This window comes from Callithrix jacchus, chromosome 7 (genome assembly GCF_049354715.1).
Source record: "Callithrix jacchus isolate 240 chromosome 7, calJac240_pri, whole genome shotgun sequence".
NCBI lineage: Eukaryota > Metazoa > Chordata > Mammalia > Primates > Cebidae > Callithrix > Callithrix jacchus.
The window spans coordinates 76807998-76829665 of NC_133508.1; the positions used below are offsets into that span (position 1 = coordinate 76807998).

A 21668-nucleotide genomic window follows, 5' to 3' on the forward strand; every position below is an offset into this window, starting at 1 on the left:
TGAGGTCAGGAGATCTAGACCATCCTGGCTAACATGGTGAAACCCCATCTCTACTGAAAATACAAAAAATTAGCCGGGTGTGGTGTCACATGCCTGTAGTCCCAGCTACTCAGAAGGCTGAGGCAAGAGAATCGCTTGAACCCAGGAGGCAGAGCTTGCAGTGAGCCAAGATCACACCACTGTACTCCAGCCTGGGTGACAGAACAAGACTCTGTCTCAAAATAATTCACTTCAAGTACAAGCCTAAGTAGCTGATCCTAAGATCACTGTCCATCCCAGTTAGAGCAGCTTGCATCATTTGATCTTTTATTAAAGACTTCTGGCTGGGTGCAGTGCCTCATACCTCTAATACCAACACTTTGGGAGGCCAAAGTGAGTGGATCACCTGAGGTCAGGAGTTTGAGACCAGCCTGACCAACATGGTGAAACCCTGCCTCTACTAAAAATACAAAAAATTAGCCGGGTATGGTCGCAGATGCCTGTAATCCCAGCTACCTGGGAGGCTGAGGCAGGAGAATTGCTTGAACCTTGCAGTGAGCCAGGATTGTGCCACTGCAGTCCAGCCTGGGCGACAGTGCAAGACTCCATCTCAAAAAAAAAAAAGCCAGGCGCGGTGGCTCATGCCTGTAATCCCAGCACTTTGGGAGGCTGAGGTGGGTGGATCACGAGGTCAAGAGATCGAGACCATCCTGATCAACATGGTGAAACCCCATCTCTACTAAAAATACAAAAAATTAGCTGGGCATGGTGGCGCATGCCTGTAATCCCAGCTACTCGGGAGGCTGAGGCAGGAGAATTGCCTGAACCCAGGAGGCGGAGGTTGTGGTGAGCCGAGATTGCGCCATTGCACTCCAGCCTGGGTAACGAGCGAAACTCCGTGTCAAAAAAAGAAAAAAGGCCAGGTGCAATGGCTTATACCTGTAATCCCAACACTTGGGGAGACTGAGGTGGGTGCATCACCTGAGGTCAGGAGTTCAAGACCAGCCAGCCAACATGGAGAAACCCCCGTCTCTAATAAAAATACAAAACTAGTCCGGTTTGGTGTTACAGGCCTGTAATCCCAGCTACTCGGGAGGCTGAGGCAGGAGAATCGCTTGACCCTGGGAGGCAGAGGTTGCACTGAGCCAAATTGCATCATTGCACTCCAGCCTGGGCAACAAAAGCAAAACTTCATCTCAAAAAAAAGAAAAAGACTTTTATGTTTAAATTAGCATGAGTAACTATATGATAACAAAAGGCAAAGGGTTATTTTTGTAGCTTTTAGTAATCATTTTAACTTGCTATCTGTGGAATTTGTCTCAACCCTGGCACTGACCTGAAAGCACTGACTGGTTTCAAAGCTTTTCAATTCAAGAGTGCCCCCAAAATGGTGGGTAGGAACGAAGACATCCAGACACTTCTATTCTTGCCTCTTACCCAGAATTCTCTTGCTTCAGTGTTTTCCCCATTTTCATGAGCCCATGTGTGAAAAAGGGTAAGGAACTGTGGAGAAGAAAGTTTTTTATTAGCCTCTCTTGGGGTATTCCATTCTCAATCTATCCTTTCTCAGTCCCAAATGGCCTACTGAGCTGAACTGCCAAAGACATAGTCATTCACTAAATATTTTAGTACACACATTTAAAGAGATACAATTCCAGATGCTCTGGGAGACAAAAATACCAAAGTAAATTTGTCAGGGCCATCAAGGAGATTTAACAATGTGAAGGGAGGGCTGGAGTATCTCAAAACATTGTTACTTAAAGTATGATAGTGGGCCAGCACTATGGGCATCACTTAGAAGATTGTTAATGAAAATGCATCATTTCAGGCCCTACTCTAGACCAACTGGACTCAAATCTCCATGTTAGTAAGATCTCTAGGTGATTCTTAGGCATAGAAAAGTTCTAGAAGCACTGGCCTGGAAGTGGGAAATACTGTGAGAATTCAGGGTAATTATGCTTTTTAGCACTTTACATAAAATTATCTTGTTGAATTTTCATAATCCCATTAAATAGGTGCTGTTATTATCCTTATTTGACAACTTCAAGATCAAGTGGCTTGCCTGGCTGGCACAAATAGAGATGGAGTCCAGTTTCCAATCTCTTCTGACTAAGAATGTCAGAGAGGGACATTTAATATAAAGGAATAACAGATGGAAAATTGAAGGTGGTATTTGAAATACCAAAAATACCACAGTTCTGTAATCTCAGTTTTGTTTGTGAAAGTGAATAGCAGGAAATACAACTTGATAGGTGAAAGCCAGGTTATACAACTCAAACTCCACAGTCATGCATAGGGTGTTGACCTTTCATTCAAGTATAGAGATGGGAAATTTGTGCATATGTTTTTCTGTGAATAACATGTAACCTATGAAAAAGGCAAGTTTGGGCTGGGCGCTATGGCTCACACCTATAATCCTAGCACTTTGGGAGGCTGAGGTGGGTGGATCACCTGAGGTCAGGAGTTCAAGACCAGCCTGGCCATCATGGTGAAACCCCATTTTAAAAATAAATAAATAATGCTGGGCGCGGTGGCTCACACCTGTAATCCCAACAGTTTGGGAGGCTGAGGTGGGTGGATCACGAGGTCAAGAGATCGAGACCATCCTGGTGAACATAGTGAAACCCCATCTCTACTAAAAATATAAAAAATTAGCTGGGTATGGTGGCATGTGCCTGTAATCCCAGCTACTCGGGAGGCTGAGGCAGGAGAATTGCCTGAACCCAGGAGGTGGAGGTTGCAGTGAGCTGAGATCGCGCCATTGCACTCCAGCCTGGGTAACATGAGCAAAAAAAAAAAAAAAAAAAAAAAAAAACTCCATCTCAAAAATAAATAAGAAAAAGGCAAGTTTTTCTTTCTGAAAGAAACTTTTATGTATTCATTTTTATTTGTTATTTTTTGAGATGAGGTCTCATTATGTTGCCCAGGCTAATCTTGAACTCCTGAACCAAAGCAATCCTCCCACCTCAGCCTCCCAAAGTGCTGAAATTGCAGACATCAGCCACTGTACCAGGCTAGATACTCCTAAAAGTCAGAAAAGTTGCTCCTTCTCACCTCCTACCCCAAGGAAAACTGTGATATCTCCTGGCTCTATACTATTGATTATATACCCTATTACGTAGAACTGGGTCTAGAAAGAGGGGCCTACCCTGCTCTGACCTCTTTGTTCTCCTGCAGGAGTGATTCTGTGACAGACTGCATTTGGAGGTTTGAATCACTCTGAGGAAGGGAACCAGGATAGGCAAGAGATTTAAAAATCTGTCAGCATGTATTTGGCAGGTTTAGCCTGTAAAAAAAAAATAATAAGACCAGAGGCATAGGAAAACTATCTCAATAGTTAAGAAGGGAATAGTTAACACCCATCTGCTAGCCCGTGGATGTTAAGTGTTGAACAGAATTTACTTCCTGCATCATAGAGATTTAAGAATCCAATAGGGGTCTGGACGTGGTGACTCATGCCTGTAATCCCAGAACTTTGGAAGGCTGAGGCAGGTGGATTACCTGAGCTCAAGAGTTTGAGACATGGCAGGCATCTCAGTTCACCGTTTTTTTTTTCTTTTGAGACAGAGTTTTACTCTGTCACCCAGGCTGGAGTGCAGCAGTGCAATGGCATGATCTTGGCTCACTGCAATCTCAGCCTTCCAGGTTTAAGCGATCCTCCCACCTTAGATTCCTGAGTAGCTTTGATTACAGGCATGTGCCACTACATCCGGCTAATTTTTTTTTGTACATTTAGTAGAGATGGGGTTTCACCATATTGACCAGGCTGATCTAGAACTCCTGACCTCAAGTGATCAGCCCACCTTGGTCTCCCAAAGTGCTGGGATTACAGGTGTGAGCCACTGTGCCCAGCCTCTCCTTTATTGTGCCCCTCCTCTTGGTGCAAACTCTTTTGGATTCTAGTCTTTGTAATCTGATCTCACAATTTAGATTATATACTTACATGTGAACAGCATTTTTTCATGAATGTTTCCTGGGAACAGACCATACATTTTATTTTGATATTGTCATACTTCTTTGATGAGTAGATAGGTACTAGTCAGTAAATAATTGATTTGTCAACATGTATGCAGGTTATAATATAGCATGCTACTGTTTACAAAGTGATTAGAAAATTATTTGAGAGAGAGTGGGGAGGGGAGGGAGAAAGAAAGAAAAAAATTATATCATTTGTTCCTAAAGCAAAGCTTGTGAAGGAGGTGGAATCTCCATCGGCAAAGAGAAAATATGTGAAAAGCCTTCCCAAAGATAATTTCTAAACAATAGCAGCAAATGAAAAGAAGGGAATGCTACAAAATTATCCAGTAGTAACCTCCTTCCACCTATTTACCAAGTAAATTACTCACTCTTTAAGAAAGCCCTGTTTAAATACTATCTCTGGCTGGGTGCCACGGCTCATGCCTATAATCCCTGCACTTTGGGAGCCCAAGGCAGGTGGATCACTTGAGGTCAGGAGTTCTAGACCAGCCTGGCCAATATGGTGAAACCCCATCTCTACTAAAAATACAAAAAATTAGCCAGGTGTGGTGTCAGGTGCCTGTAATCCCAGCTACTCAGGAGGCTAAGGCAGGAGAATCACTTGAACCCAAGAGGCAGAGGTTGCAGTGAGCTGAGATTGCACCACTGCACTCCAGCCTGGTGACGGAGTGACACTCTGGCTTAAAAATTTTTTTTTAATCTTGTCTCGTCACATTTCCATTCAACCTCAATACACCTCAGTTTTACTTTTTTTTAATGTGAAAACAGCTGTTGTCCATTTGATGGAATTGTTGGAAATATAGATCTACATTATCCAAGAGGGTAGCCACTAGCCACATGTGGCTATTTTTTTTTTTTTTTTTTTTTTTTTTTTTGAGACAGAGTCTCATTTTGTCGCCAAGGCTGGAGCGAAGTCGTGCAACATCAGCTCACTGCACCCTATGCCTCCCAGGTTCAAGTGATTCTCCTGCTTCAGCATCCCAAGTAGCTGGGACTACAGGTGCACACCACCACGCCAGGCTAATTTTCAGATTTTTAGTAGAGACAGGATTTCGCCACATTGGCCAGGCTGGTCTTGAACTCCTGGGTTCAAGTGATCCACCCACCTCAGCCTCCCAAAGTGCTGGGATTACAAGCATGAGCCAGCACACCTGGCCAAATTTAATTAAAATGTAAAATTCAGTTTCTGCTGCACTATTCACATTTCAAGTAACTAGTGTTTACCATATTGGACATGGCAGATAAATAACATTTTCATTATTGCAGAAAGTTGTATTAGACAGCACTATGCTAGAGCTAGAACTAGCCAACGATCAGAGAAAGCAATATAAATGAACTGAAAGCCCAGGCCAGTACCTGGTTGGTTTTGAGTAAGATTCACTGGTTGGGTGAGTGAAAAGCAAGCTGACCTTTGGAACAGTGACATCACATAGCACAACTCACAATGGCTACAGAACACCTAGACACCCAGGCTACTCCCCCTAACTCATATCTAGATTCCTGAAGCTTCCTGAACATGTAGTTCCTGGAGCTGCTGCTTATTAAAATGTCAACATCTTCATCTTCTAGCTGGGACAACCTCTTAGATGCTCTCTCTCAGAGCACAATGTGGAATTGGATACAAGCAAGTTTTCTGGGAGAGACTACTGCACCTCAGCACACAAGTTTGGAACTATTAGATAATATTGCTCCGGCTCTGCAAGTCATCTTGAGGATTTCTTTCTTGACTTTGTTGGGAATAGGAATATATGCCTTATGGAAACGAAGTATTCCGTCAATTCAGGTTATACTCTTTTGTTACAGACATTTATATAGTTATAAATTGAAATTCAATTAGTTCTCTCCCATACTGTTGCCACCCAGTTTTAAGATCATGCAGATGTGCAAAGGCAACCCTTGTCTCTTAAGTTGGCTGAAAATGTCCATCAATTAGGCTTTGGGCATAAAAATGCTCTTTATCACAATGATCTTTGGCTTGTCTTCTATAATAAAATAGACCAAACATGCTTGTAGCCTGAGAAGACAGCCTTACCCTTGAAATTTCTTTTATCACTTATTCATCTTTGATTGCTACTATATTTATAGATATTTATCATATCGGGCCTATATATGACCAACACTTATGAAATACTTACAGTGGACCATGCACTGTTATAAGCATCTTCTATATATTAAGTCATTTAATCCTCTCAAAACTACTATGAATACGGAACCATTATTACCACACCAGTTTTACAGATAAGAAAACAGGGCCGGGTGCGGTGCGGTGGCTCACGCCTATAATCCCAGCACTTTGGGAGGCCGAGGTGGGTGGATCATGAGGTCAAGAGATCGAGACCATCCTGGTCAAGGTGAAACCCTGTCTCTACTAAAAATACAAAAATTAGCTGGGCATGGTGGTGCGCGCCTCTAGTCCCAGCAACTCGGGAGGCTGAGGCAGGAGAATTGCTTGAACCCAGGAGGCAGAGGTTGCGGTGAGCTGAGATCGTGCCATTGCACTCCAGTTGGGGTAACAACAGTGAAACTCTGTCTCAAAAAAAAAAAAAAAAAAAAAAAGAATAGGCACCATAGTATAGTTAGGATCTTGAATATGGCCTTTCTGTTCTTACTATGCCATTGTTCTGTAACTGATAAGGAGGCAAATGTATTAAGTCATGACAATGTGTTCATTATTGTGTTTTAACAAACTAAGGCTCCCTAAGTATACAGGAGCTCTTTGGGGAGTAGGAATTTAACTGGCTGGGATTGTGAGAAACAAGATTTTACATACTTCTGTGCAGTCACCAATAGTAACAGTTGACATACAATATAGTCCAATGCTTTGAGAATCTCAAAAATTCCATGAAATGGATGGAGGCTATTTTCAAACAAGTGAAGAAACTGAGGTACACTGAGGTTCAGTGGAAACTTAAGGTGACAGGATTTTAAAGGGGCTTTTTATTATTTTTTTGAGATGTGGTTTTGCTCTTGTTGCCCAGGCTGGAGTGCAATGGCGTGATCTTGGCTCACTGCAACCTCCACCTCCAGGGTTCAAGTGATCCTCCTGCCTCAGCCTCCTCAGTAGCTGGGATTACAGGCATGTGCCACCTGTAGAGACGAGGTTTCACCATGTTGCCCAGTCTGTCTTGAACTCCTGATCTCATGTGATCCACCTGCCTCAGCCTCCCAAAGTGCTAGGATTACAGGTGTGAGCCACTGTGCCCGGCCTTAAAAGGGCTTTCTTAAGAGTGATGAGTTTCCTCGATAAATGCAGAGAGACATTGTTACTGGATCATTCTTTAGCATTCACTGATTTTCATATGTCACTATTGTTTAGTAATCAAGGTCACAGGTACTTTCTATTTTAAACCATCACAATCTTGCATAGTAGTCAGGGCAGAGATTATTTTCTCCATTTTGTAGATGAGAAAACTTGATTATCACCCACCCAAGTTCGAATAGTTTGTAAGAGCTAGCAAAATTGGAATTTGAATCTCATTTTTAGGATTTGAAATTCAGTTCTCAAAAATTTCATTTAATGTAAACCAACTGATCTAAATCTTGAATAGAAATTGTGTGTGCTGTGAGGATTAAAGGAGATACTGTATCTCTACTAAATATACAAAAAAAAAAAAAAGCCCCATCTCTACTAAAAATACAAAAAAATTAGCTGGGCATGGTGGCAGGTGCCTCTAGTCCCAGCTACTCAGAAGGCTGAGGCGGAGAATCACTTGAACCCAGGAAGCAGAGGTTGCAATGAGCTGAGATCACACCACTGCACTCTAGCCTGGGCAACAGAGACAGACTCCGTCTCAAAAAAAAAAAAAAAAGTGATGCTAGTTGTTATGGTAAGGAACAAGATGATGTTTTCTTATCCTAGCAAGGATCTGTCCTACTATATATATATTTTTTTAATTTTTTATGTTTTAAAGACAGTGTCTTGCTCTGTCGCCCAGGCTAGAGTGCAGTGGTGTGATCGCAGCTTATTGCAGTCTCAAACTCCTGGTCTCAAGTGATCCTCCTGTCTCAGCCTCCCGAGCAGCTGGAACTATAGGCACACACCACCAGGCTTGGCTAATTTTTTTTTTTTTGAGATGGAGTTTTGCTCTTGTTACCCAGGCTGGAGTGCAATGGCACGATCTTGGCTCACCACAACCTTTGCCTCCCAGGTTCAAGCAATTCTCCTGCCTCAGCCTCCTGAGTAGCTGGGATTACAGGCATGTGCCACCACGCCTGGCTAATTTTGTATTTTTAGTCGAGATGGGGTTTCTCTATGTTGGTCAGGCTGGTCTCGAACTCCCAACCTCAGGTGATCCACCCACTTTGGCCTCCCAAAGTGCTGGAATTACAGGCGTGAGCCACCAAGCCTGGCTTGGCTCAGTTAATTAAAAAAAATTTTTTTGTAGAGATAGGGTCTTGCTATGATGTTCAGACTGGTCTTTAACTCCCGGCCTCAGGCAATCCTCCCACCTCAGCCTCCAAAAGTGCTGGGATTATAGGTGTGAACCACTGCATCCAGCCCTAACACACACACACACACACACACACACACACACGCATGCACACACATATATATTATGCTTTTTTTTTTTTAAGAGACAGGGTCTGGCTATGTTGTCCAGGCTGGAGTGCAGTAGCCATTCACAGGCACCACCATAGCATACTACTACTGGGCTCAAATGATCCTCCCACCTCAACCTCCCTAGTAGTTGGGACTATATTTGCGTGCCATTGTGCCCAGATCTCTCCTAGTATATTTTAAAAACCTTTTCCATGACCAAGAAATCCAGTTTTTCAGACCACTAAGTCCTAAAGTGTACTTGGAAGTGTGAATACCTGGATTCCTGACCTAGCTCTACCACTTCCAATATATGACCTTGGACAACGACGGAGTTCAAACTGAAAAGTATATAGTTATCCAGTTCTGTTTTTTTCTACATAAATAGGTCATGCCTAGAAGACGCAACTTCCAGCACAGAGCCCCGCATGTGCTAGTCATTCAGAAAATGGTATCTATTATAACAATATTGACTAAGCGCAAATAATAATCCTGCCTGACCTGGCTACCTCTCCAGTTTGCAGTGAAAATCAAAAGATGAAGTAGGTGTGAAAATATTTTGTTAAATGCGAGACTTGTTATAGGAATGAGGAATTACTATTTTTTCTCTTACAGTAAACTGTAGCATTCACATGAATGAACAATAACACTTAACTTCTGTTGTTCCATTTTAGAAAACATTGTTGTTTGTAATCACACTCTACAAACTTTACAAGAAGGGCTCAGATATTTTTCAGGCTTTGCTAGCCAACCCAGAAGGAAGTGGTCTCCAAATTCAAGATAATAATAATATCTTCCTGTCCTTGGGTCTGCAAGAGAAAATTTTGAAAAAACTTCAGACATTGGAAAACAAAGTGAAGGATCTAGAGGGGATAATCATTGCTCAAAAACTGGCCACGAAGAAGGATTGCTCCTCTGAGTCTTACTGCAGCTGCTCTGACTGCCAAAGTTCCTAGCCCACATCAGAGTTTACTTCCCCATTTGAAATGTAATGGACTCCAGTGTTTTCCAGAAAAGCACTGTTTCCCTCATGTGTGCAGTGGTGTATCAATAAAGAAAGAGAACTCTATTGAAATTACCCTGCAAAGACTGGCTCTCTATTTAGTAGGGCTAAACTTCTACTTGTATGTATGGTGGGGTAAAGTGGGGTATAGTGGTAGTTAAAAATGTCTCTAGGATTGCAGTGCACACTCAGCAGGCTGGAGACCATAAGCTGCCATAGAGGAGAGGATAGCTGGCCTGGAATGTAAGACGGTAGGAAGAGAAGGGAGGGTGGTCAGGTATATGGCCTTGAGGTCCATGCTGAGGAGGTTAGACTGGATATAATAAAAAGTAGGAAAGTGCTGTTTGAGGGCCCTCAGTGGCCTCCAACTGTCCTTTAGAGGTAGGCTGATCCCTGTGCTGGTTTTCAGCCTAAAGCTATATATGCAGTCCAGGGGTCTCCTGCATTAATTACTCAAAAGTGGGCAAGGGTGGGGGTAGATATAGACTGACATAAAGGAGACTGATTTTATCCAACTTTTACTGATACCTACTGTATGCTAAGCATAAATTCCTAGGGATGTGATAATCCCTAGGAATCTTTCCTGAGTGCTTCAGGAGCACTCAGTTTGGCTGGACAAACAAATAATTTCGGATCAAGGAATTTAACAGTTGGGTCATAACATCTTTTTTTTTTTTTTGAGTCAGAGTCTTGCTCTGTTGCCCAGGATGGAATACAGTGGCAGGATCTCTGCTCACTGCAACCTCAACCTCCAGGATTCAAGTGATTCTACTGCCTCACCCTCCCAAGGAGCTGGAATTACAGGTGCCCGCCACCATGCCTGGCTAATTTTTGCATTTTTAGTAGAGACAGGGTTTCACCATGTTGGCCAGGCTGGTCTTGAACACCTGACCTCAAGTGATATGTTCACCTCAGCCTCCCAAAGTGCTGGGATTACAGGTGCAAGCCACTGCACCTGGCCATAACATCTTGAACTGAGTAGAATTCTCCTTGGCAGGGAGAGAAGAAAGGAGGGATTCCACTCAATGTGTACACTGATGAGAGAGAGATGGCTCACTGGGGAGGTGGCAGAAAATGATTCTCTCAGCAGGCCTCAGATTCCACTAGCCTTATAGTGTTTGCATTTTTGCCACAATAAATGACATCATGATCATTTGAAACACTGTGTAACTTTCTGGAACCTAAATGAAGTATTTCATATCCAGAGAGGAGGTCTACAGAAAAAAAGTTTCATTTGGTATGCAAATGAAGTGATTTGTTGCCATGCTGGAGAAAAACTGGCTATGCTGCTTAACAAGACACAATATAAGGCTGGGTACAGTGGCTCATGCCTGTAATCCCAGCACTTTGGCAGGCCAAAGCAGGAGGATTGCTTGAGTTCAGGAGTTCGAGACCCACCTGGGCAACATAGTGAGACCTCATCTTTAAAAAAATATCAGAAAATTAGCTGGGTTTGGTGGTGCATGCCTGCAGTCTCAGCTACTCAGACCAGAAGCAGGAGGGTCACTTGAGCCTGAGAGATTGCTTTGGTATCCTGGAAGGCAGGACAAGACGCTGTCTAAAAAAAAAAAAAAAAGACAATATAGCAGTCTCCAAGAGGCATATTCCCAAGGGAAGGGTAATCTTGACCATTTGTAATTCCTGCTGAATGCACTGGAGTTAAAATACCACCCCTGGATGAGATTTCACCATATCGTATATTAAGTATACAAACAGGTGGGTGAATACATGGTGGGGCCAGGAAAGGCTTTGCAGAGGAAGTGACATTGAGGTGTCCCAGAAATGATTACATAGGCAGACAAAGAAATGGAAGATATTCTTCCTGGGTGAGCTCATCATGAAAGTATATTTTTATTTATTGAGATGGAGTTTCACTCTTGTTGCCCAGGCTGGAGTGCAGGGGGATGATCTTGGCTCACTGTAACCTCTGCCTCCCAGGTTCAAGAGATTCTCCTGTCTCAGCCTCCTGAGTAACTGGGATTATAGGCGCCTGCCACCATGCCCAGCTAATTTTTTATATTTTTAATAGAGATGAGGTTTCACCAGGTTGGCCCAGCTGGTCTGGAACTCCTAACCTCAGGTGATTCACCCGCCTTGGTCTCCCAATGTGCTGGGATTACAGCCACCGCACCTGGCCCGGAAGTATATTTTGAAAAGGATGGTTTCCTGGGCAACAAGGAGAGTTTCAGGGCGGCTTTGTTATTTCCAAAGATACAATTAAGGATTTTGACTTTAGTGCAAGACACACTAACCTCATACTCAAATATGCTTTAATTCATGATGTGGCAAACAGAATAGATGGGAATTAACAGTGTGTATTATCTGACAGTTTAGGTGAGAGGTTATTGTGCTGCTGATGGAGTGTCATGCCAATTTTTTAAGTCATTATCTCAATTATTGTGCTGTCTAAATTTCATTTCAGTAATATTGTCTTGGTTACCCCTCTCGAGTATATCAAAGGAAAATGTTCAAAGGGTTTTGTCTGTAATCAGCCTTTGGGGAGGCTGAGGTGGACGGACTGCTTGAGTCCAGGAGTTTGAGACCAGCCTGGCCAGCATAGCGAGATCCTGTCTCTATTTATAAAAATAATTTAAAAAAGAAGGGTTTTGAAGAGTAGACTGATGTCAGGTAATGGAGGGCCTCAAAGCTCGTACCATACTTGGGTTTTGTACTGTCAGAAATAGACCATTATAGGGGTTGTATTTTTTCAACAGGGAGTAACATAGAATTAGTAGCCAATATGTGAGACAGAACATATAACCTAGAAAGTAGAATGAGCTAGATGAAAAGGAAATAACAGCTGCTCCTGTTAGGTTGCACAGTGTGATGGAAACTGATGTGGTTACCTTGTTCCTGGCTCTCAGCTTCTCAGAGAGGATATGTGAATCACACCACAGTCATAAGAGATTGATACCAAGTACCAGGTATTCATTCCTAGTAGGGAATCTTTTTTTTTTTTTTTTTCTGAGATGGAGTACAGTAGCGCGATTTCAACTCACTACAACCGCTGCCTCCCAGGTTCAAGCGATTCTCCTGCCTCAGCCTCAGCCTCTGGAGTAGCTGAGATTATAGGCACCTGCCACCATGCCTGGCTAATTTTTTTTGTATTTTTAGTAGAGATGGGGTTTCACCATGTTGGCCAGGGTGGTTTCAAACTCCTGACCTCAAATGATCCACCCACCTTGGCCTCCCAAAGTGCTATGATTACAAGCATGAGCCACCATGACCAGCCAAGGGGGATCATTCTTTTCTCGAGGCCCAAGCACCTATGGCCAGGGTATCAATTAAGGGACCTTGGATGCTTGGTAAGCAGAGAATCAAGGCAAGATGGGAAGAGCTTGAGAGCAACTGTATCATTTAAGTTAGATAGGGTAGATGGACTACCCCTACAGCAATGTCTATCACTCTAGGGATAATCTTTATCCTTCAAATTCAGTCCTTTTCCTTTATTTATTTTTACAGAGATGAGGTCTCACTGTGTTGCCTACACTGCTCTCAAACTCCTGCACTCAAGCAATTATCCCACCTTGGTGGCCCAAAGAACCAAGATTACAGGTGTGAGTCAGCACACCATGTCAGTCTTCCTCCTTTAACAAAAACCCTGCCAACAGCTTGTTTTGAGGTTCCCATTTTTAGACTCTACACAGGCCAGCCTTTCTACTAGCACCGTCTTTCTGAAAAGAGTAAACAAGTGATTATTCACTTTCCATAATTCACTAGTTCTCCAATGCCACGACCTTAGTCTGCACTACCATCTCTCACCCAGATTCTTTTTTCTTTTTTTCTGATTTCCTTGGGAACTGCTAAATCACCTGGGTTCTTAAAATGGCCTCCCAACTGCACTCCTTCCTTCCATTTCCCCATTAAATTTATTCTCGGCTGGGAGCAGCCTGTAATCCCAGCACTTTGGGAGACCGAGGCGGGTGGATCATGAGGTAAGAAGTTCAAGACCAGCCTGGCCAAGATGGTGAAACCCCGTCTCTACTAAAAATACAAAAAAAAAAAAAAAAAAAAAATTAGGCATGGTGGCAGGCGTCTGTAATACCAGCTACTCAGGAGGCTGAGACAGGAGAATTGCTTGAACCTGGGTGACAGAGGTTGCAGTAAGCCGAGATTGTGCCACTGGGTAATAGATGAGATTCCATCTCAAAAAAAATTTTTTTATTCTCCAGATAGTAGTGAGAAGGACTGTCTGCTCAAAACTCTGCAATTCTCTGCTCAAAATCCTGCAATAGCTTATTCTTTCATTCTAACTGAAAGTCTTTTAACTAAAATACTGCATGATGGTATGGATTTGTACTCCCCCTCTTCCTCTTTCCACAGCCTCTTACCATTCTTCAGTTGTGATAAGCAACAGCCAATCTCAGGGCCTTTGCACTTGCTGTTCACTCTGATTGGCAGTTTCCCCAGATATCCACATGGCTTCTTCTCTTACTATTGTGGGGGTCTCAAATGCCAGTTAATCTGAAAAGGCTTCCTTGACCAACTTATGTAAAGCAGCACCCATCACACCAACATGCTGTATTGCCTTTTTCCTGCTTTTTCTTCATAGCACTTATCATCACCTCCATTTTTACTATTAAATATTTGCTTATTATTTATCAAACACTCCATCCAACCCAGCTAAGAATGTAAGCTCCAGGAGAGGGGCTTTAGTTCACTGCTATATCCCTGGCACCTGGAAATGCACCTGGCATTTTGCAGACATTCAGTATTTATTGAATGAATGAATTCAGTCAAACCAGTCAGTCTTGGCTTTTTAAAACCTTGGCCTCCTGTTCTCCTACCTTTTCAGACACATGGTGACAGATCAATGCTATGATGCCCTTCTCCCAAACAGTACCTAACCTTTATTGGGCACTCACTCAGAGTCATCTACATTGCTAGGAGCTTTACATGAATTTTCTCATTTGATTTCAACAACACGAAGAAGTATATACTATAGTATTCTCATTTTACTAATGAGGATCTGATGCACAGACAGGTTAAATAACTTGCTAATACATGGTACAGCCGTGACTGGCACTCAAGTAGTTTGACTCTAAACCTGTGCCCTTAGCCACAAAGCTTGGGTGATAGAAGCTCCTGTGAGGCCTTGGGCTCACAGACAGCTGAGGACAAGAGTGAAGAGGGCATAGCAACGATGGCCTGAGGGACAGAAAATTCTGAAAAAGTGTTTACCCCTCATATATTTAACTTGGTATCTGAAAGTTTTCATCATAAATTCAGATCGTTGCAATGGATGTAAATTCTGGCAAACTGTAAATACTGACATTTTAAGATAAAACTTAAATCATTGCAACTTTTCAGTATAAACAATTTTTAAAACTTAAATCACTTTCTATAATGTATCCAAGAGAATCTACAAAACAACTAAATAACCACCATTATCCATTAAAGCATACCCTAAGGAGCTCTTCAACATTGTTATTTTATTATCTCTAACATATTTAGGTTGTACTTTACCACAAAATGTTATTCAAATGTAATACTTTGATGTTTAAAAAACCTTTTATTGATCACTTTTTGCAATAAAAATATAATGTGTGTATTAAACTTTTAAAAAATTTCCTGTAACTTTATGGCTCTATGCTGTAATTCTTCTGAAGTCAGTAATCATCACAATAATCTTTAGCAAATAGTGGATCAAAATGACACAATTACAAATATTGATAATATACAATTATAAAAGGTGAAATTCTATTGGGAACACATCTCAGTGAGACAGATGGGACTGTCCCACCAATTAATTCATTTATCTGGATGAACAGTTCCTACTGCTAGATTAACAGGGTTTAGTTTTAATTGTTTTTTCATAGATACAAGTGCTGAGAAATGAATTTACATAAACAAATAGGTGGGAATGCTAGTAGTTTTGCTGTAAGAATGTCAACCAATTCTTTGGTTTCTGAGTTGCATGCCAAAAACCAAATAGTGTTCCTTCCTTGGCTGACAATTCAATAGAGCTACCATTAATTTTGTTGAAAACAAATAACTGGAGATCATTTGACTTGAAAAGAATTTGTTAACCTGTTATTAGAATCATTCACTTTCTCTAGTGACTTTTAATTATATTAATTACTCTCAGAGGCATTTAGGCAAGGTTGAGAAATTCAAGATATTAATTTCAACACATCTTTAGCATCACAATATCACAGTAACTTAAATATATTTTAGTCGTAGCTACAGATTTAGCTCACTTTATTGTAAGTAATAGTTATGCTAATTAGCAAGGATAGTATGTTTAACCAATTAATTATCAGATTTACTTTCGGTCAGAATAACTGACCTCACTTTTTAAGTCAAATAAATGTACGCGCGTCCGAGTGACCATATTTCACTTCTGATTCCAAGCGAGAAATGGCACTGCGCCTTACTGATGCAAATTTGTACCCTAGACAAAGTAAGAAACTTTCATTTCAGGTATGTCTAACCTACGGTGTCCTTGCTCTGTTTCCAGGCATTCTAGCAGGCAAAACGCCGCCTTTGACTACACTTGGGGTGGTTGAGACGAGATCTTCAAATGAGAATTTTCAACTCTACCGTCCACTCTCTCATACGCTTGAATTCAGAACACCCCAATACTGGCCAAAAGACTCCATTTCTAATGGCTAGTCTCCCTTTTGAGGTAGCTCTAGTTCAGAGGCTTGATTCTTTGAGACTGGGAAGCCGGCTGCTGTCCGGTCCGTCCCAGCCACCTCAGGCAGAAGCGGCGGCCCACTGAGTTCCGGCCCCAGCCCGGACTAAATGTCGCCTTGTTGGGGGAAGTAGGGCAGATACCGCAGCCCAGTCAGGGTAAACAGCCGACCCAGGGGATGGAACTGCGGCTCTGTAGAGAAAGCGGAGGACTTCACCGCATTCACCGGCCCTGGAGGAAAGCGAGAACCCCAGGCCGGAACCCAGCGTCACGTCGTTGGGGACGAATGTTGATGCAACACAGCTCAGCAGGACCCGGAAGTCAGTCTCTGGCTCCCCGCCCTCTTTGAGCCGGAAGTGAGGAAGGTGGGGCTGGGGCTTTTCCAGTAGAAACTAGGAGGGAGTAGGGAGAGTCTGCAAGGGGAAGAGTGTATCTGTGACACTGCTAGCAGCGCGGAGAGGGAGGGATGGGGGCGGGTGTCGGTGTAGGGGCCTTCGGAAAGAACGGATATCGCTGTAACACCGCGAGGACGCTCTGAGGGGACGAGTGTCGGTGTGGCACCGGTGCACGCTGAAGGAGCCGGCGGAACGGGGTGGCCATGGGGATGTGGGCATCGCTGGACGCTTTGTGGGAGATGCCAGCCGAGAAGCGTATCTTCGGAGCCGTGCTGCTCTTCTCCTGGACAGTGTATGTTTGGGAGACCTTCCTAGCACAGCGGCAGGTGAGCCTAGACAAGGTCCCACCTGACCCCCACACCCGGCCACCCCTAGGCCAACCTTGGCTTCGACCCTGAGTCTCTTGATGATTGTTCCAGTTTCCGCGCCAGTCTCGACCCTGTGGTCCTTGCTCAGTCTCGTAACTTGGCCTGATGGCGGGCTATGGCTTTGAGGGGGCTCTTGGTGCGTCCAGGAAGTTTTCAGTAACGTTATCATGGGAGTCGATCCCGTTAGGCCCTGGAGGAATGCTTGGGCTCTTGTGCCCGCCCTACATCTTCCTTGAGATCCTTGGGCCCAGACTTGGCCTCCTTTATCTTTGGAATAAGCCTTCAAAAGAATTTAGAAACCCAACTTCCTCATGACATTTATGTAATCATGCCTAACCGCAGGATTTTGCAATCCTTCCAACAACCTGCACTGTTGTTTCTCCTTAAAGTGCATATATTGTTTCTGTTGAAAAAAATATATATATATATATATTTATCGGGCCAGGCCAGGAGGCTTGGGTGGCCCATGCCTGTAATCCCAGCACTTTCAGAGGCCGAGGCGGGCGGATCACCTGAGGTCAGGAGTTGGAGACCAGCCTGGCCAACATGGTGAAACTTTATCTCTACTAAAAATAGAAAAATTAGTCAGGGTGGTGGCGCACGCCTGTAGTCCTAGCTATTTGGGAGGCTGAGGCAGGAGAATCTCTTGAGCCAAGATTGCACCACTGCACTCCAGCCTGGGTGACAAGAGCGAAACTCCATCTACACACACAAAAAAAAAAAAAGGAAAAGAAAAGATGAGTATATATATATATATATATAATTTTTAATAAAATTATCTTCATTTTTTTGTTTAAAATATTAAAACGGTAAAATAGAAAGTGAAAGTTACTTAATTTACTGGAGATAACCATGGATTAGATACCTGAACTTTTATTTATTTATTTTTAATCTTTATTTATTTAAGACAGAGTCTCGGTCTGTCACCAGGCTGAAGTGCAGTGGCGCAATATCGACTCACTGTAACCTCCGCCTCTCAGGTTCAAGTGATTTTCCTGGTTCAGCATCCCTAGTAGCTGGGATTACAGGCACGTGCCACTACGCCCAGCTAATTTTTGTATTTTTAGTAGAGATGGGGTTTCACCATGTTAGCCCAGATGGAATCTTTATTTTATTTAGAGACAGGGGCTCACTCTGCCAGCCAGGCTAGAGCACAGTAGCACCATCATAGCTTACAGCAGCCTTGAACTTGCGGGCTCATGCAGCCTTTCCACCTCAACCTTTTTTTTTTTGAAACGGAGTCTTACTCTGTCGCCCAGGCTGTTGTGCGGGGGTGTGATCTCGGCTCACTGCAACTTCCACCTCCTGGGTTCAAGTGATTCTCAGCCTCCTGAATAGCTGGGATTACAGGTGTATGCCACCACACCCGGCTAATTTTTCTGTTTTTAGTAGAGACAGGGTTTCACCATGTTGGCCAGGCTGGTCTTGAACTTCTGACCTCAGGTGATCCACCTGCCTTGGCCTCCCAAAGTGCTGAGATTACAGGTGTGAGCCACCGCACCCAGCCCACCTAAGCCTTCTGAGTAGCTAGAACCACAGGCGTGGGCCACAGTCCCCAGCTAATTTTTGGATTTTTTTGTAGAGATGTTGCCGGCACTAGTCTGGAGTTCCTGGGCTCAAGCGATCCTCCTATCTCAACCTCCCAAAGTGCTGGGATTACAGGCGTGAGCCACCGTTCTCAACCTGTTCTCAGCTTTTATTGGCACAAAACAATATATAAGGAAAGCATATTGTAGTGGCCCGTTATTTTGTTTGGTATTCATTCCCTGTATTATATTTCCTGGGCTGCAATTACCCTTACCTTTTAGAATTTAGTATAATGTGAAAGTTGGTCTTTCTTCTTTTTTTTTTTTAAGAGACAGAGTGTCATCCAGGGTATAGTGCTGTGGCACGATCTGGGCCCACTGCAACCTCTGCCTCCTAGGTTCAGGTGATCCTCTCACCTCCGCCTCCCAAGTAGCTGGGACCACAGGTGCACACCACCACACTGCTAATTTTTGTATTTTTTGTAGAGACAGTGTTTTACCACACTACTCAGGCCGATCTCAAATTCCTGGGCTCACAAAGTGCTGGGATTACAGGCGTGACCCAATGCACCTGGCTAAAAGTTGGTCTTTTCTCACATACCTGATATGTTTCTATGTGGTGCTCCTCAAGTTTCTGGCTTTTAGGACCAAATTTAATGAGCAGCCTCAATATTTGTTCATAGTCATGGTTAGCATGTGTGCTTCTCCTTTCCATGAATTTGTTTTCTCCATTATGTAATAGAGGAGGTATGTAATACCCAGAATGAGTAGTACATGTTACAAAGTTGTGATGTTACAACTTTGGTTTACATATACAAACTGAAGTGTGATGATAACCCTGATTTTAGTTTTACTAGTCAGCTAACCTCAGGTTCTCTTGTTCTGCTTTTATTTTTCTGTATCAGTCATTTCAGTGGTCAATGTACTTGATAAAGTGTGATATTTGTGTACGTATAAAGCATATTCAACAAGAATAAGTGACAAGCTATAAACCATACAGTGTTTGATCATAAATGACTATTGTAATAAACAATCAACCGTTTCACTAAAGTGTTTTCTTCAAAATATTTCAGAGAAGGATATATAAAACAACAACTCAAGTACCACCAGAGTTAGGACAGATCATGGATTCTGAAACATTTGAGAAATCTCGACTGTATCAACTGGATAAAAGCACTTTCAGCTTCTGGTCAGGACTCTATTCAGAGATTGAAGGCACTGTGAGTAACTTACTTTTTGGAGAGACAGTCTGTCAAATTGTTTAATACTTTGTAATGGTTGCTTTCATTTTCACGTTTTTGTAGCACAAAAGAGGGCACCACACTTGCAAGTCCTAGAATGTTTTCTTAACCTTTGTTATTGATAGTAATTGCCGTGGAGCAAAAAAGACAGAAACATAACTGCTTAATCAGTTGGAAACTATGGAATATGGGAACCATTACCCTGAGGTCAAGTAGGAGAAAGTTCTTCTTCCATTAGGGTGCAGCTGAGATGTTATGTCTTCCAAGCAACTATTTGAAACTTGCCTGCCTAACAAATGTGGGTAGGGTAACATCCTATCATTATTCCTGTTAGAGTACTTATCATATTGTGTTGAATTTGCCTGTGGTTTTTCTTTTTTTTCTGGCACAATCACCCAGGCTGAAGTACAGTAGTGTGAACTTGGCTCATTGCACCTCTGCTTCCCAGGCTCAAATGATCCTCCCACCTCAGCCTCCCTACAAGCTGGGACTACAGTTGCATGCCACCATACCGGGCTCATTTTTGTATTTTTTATAGAGTCAGGGTCTCCTCATGTTGCTTGGGCTGGTCTCAAACTCCTGAGCTCAAGTGATCTGCTTACCTCAGCCTCTCAAAGTGCTGGGATTACAGGCATGAGCCATTGTGCCTGGTCTAATTTGACTGTTTAATTGGCAAACTGGTAGTTCCTTAAAGAAATAGTACTTTGCCAGGCATGGTGACTCATGTCTGTAATCCCAGCACTTTGGGTGGCTGAGATGGGTGAATAATAAGGTCAGAAGTTCAAGACCAGCTGGCCAAGATGGTGAAAACCTGTCTCTACTAAAAATACAAAACTTAGCGGGGCTTGGTGGTGGGCGCCTGTAATCCCAGCTACTCAGGAGACTGACTGAGGCAGAGAATTGCTCGACCCTAAGAGGCGGAGATTGCAGTGAGCCAAAATTGTGCCACTGCATTCCAGCCTGGGCGACAGAGCTAAACTCCATCTCAAAAACAAAAACAAACAAACAAACAAAAAATAGTACTTTAAAGTCTTGTTCATCATTTTATACCTAGTGCCTGGCATGTAATAAGCACATAGTTCCTATTTATTGCATGAAATAATGACAGGACATTTTACTTAGCAAAACAAAGGGCCAGTCTTACCCTCATATTAAAAGAAGAGAGGCTGTATATTATAGAGCAATTTTCTCTTTCTCTGGTGGTCTCCTTCCCGTCCGCCTGCAGCCATTTTGGATATTTTTTTCCTAATTGCCCCTTCCATGAAATTTTAATACCATAGATATGTTGTGTATTTGTTTCAGTACTGTATGTATATCTGTGCTTTATACATAAAAAAAGATTTTTTTCCCACCCCTTAGAAAAATTGAAAGTACATAATATAGAGGTTAAGAGCAGCCTCTGAGCTCAGGCAGCTTGAGTTTAAATCTCAGCTCTACCACGCCAGTTGTATGACCTCAAGCAACTCACTCAGCATTTCTGTGCCTGTTTTCTTTTTTTTTTTGAGACAGTTTCACTGTTGTTACCCAGACTGGAGTGCAATGGCACGATCTCGGCTCACCGCAACCTCCACCTTCTGGGTTCAAGCAATTCTCCTGCCTCAGCCTCCCGAGTAGCTGGGACTACAGGCGTGCACCACCATGTCCAGCTAATTTTTGTATTTTTAGTAGAGACGGGTTTTCACCATGTTGACCGGGATGGTCTTGATCTCTTGACCTCATGATCCACCCGCCTCGGTCTCCCAAAGTGCTGGGATTATAGGCGTGAGCCACTGTGCCCAGCCCTGTTTTCTTATCTGTAAAAGTGTTGTGGTAATAATGGTTTCTTATTCATAGTAGTTTTGAGAGGATTAAATGACTTAATATATAGAAGATGCTTATAACAGTGCATGGTCCACTGTAAGTATTTTGTAAGTGTTGGTCATTATTATTATTATTATTTTGAGATAGTCTCTTGCTCTTTCACCCAGGCTGGAGTATGCTATTGCCATCATGCCATCATGACTC

The 21668-nt window shown here is 42.8% G+C and overlaps 2 protein-coding genes across 4 annotated transcripts in view; both read left to right on the forward strand.

Annotated features, from left to right (window-relative positions):
* The first annotated feature begins 5445 nt into the window (after positions 1–5445).
* TMCO2 (transmembrane and coiled-coil domains 2) lies at positions 5446–9572 on the forward strand. The gene is made up of 2 exons (XM_009000966.4): positions 5446–5740; positions 9169–9572. Exons 1-2 carry the CDS (start codon positions 5504–5506, stop codon positions 9448–9450), a joined length of 519 nt encoding a protein of 172 aa, XP_008999214.1. The 5' UTR covers positions 5446–5503; the 3' UTR covers positions 9451–9572.
* Positions 9573–16501: 6929 nt separating this feature from the next.
* Positions 16502–21668, forward strand: part of ZMPSTE24 (zinc metallopeptidase STE24) — a 51563-nt gene continuing 46396 nt past the window's right edge. For all 3 annotated transcript variants that reach the window (XR_013519961.1, XM_002750653.6, XM_009000968.4), the window contains exons 1-2: positions 16502–16855; positions 19497–19643. Coding sequence is in view for 2 of the 3 variants with exons in the window: in XM_002750653.6 (XP_002750699.1) it covers positions 16733–16855; positions 19497–19643 (270 nt within the window). In the remaining variant the exon portion in view is untranslated. The remainder of the gene's footprint in view (positions 16856–19496; positions 19644–21668) is intronic.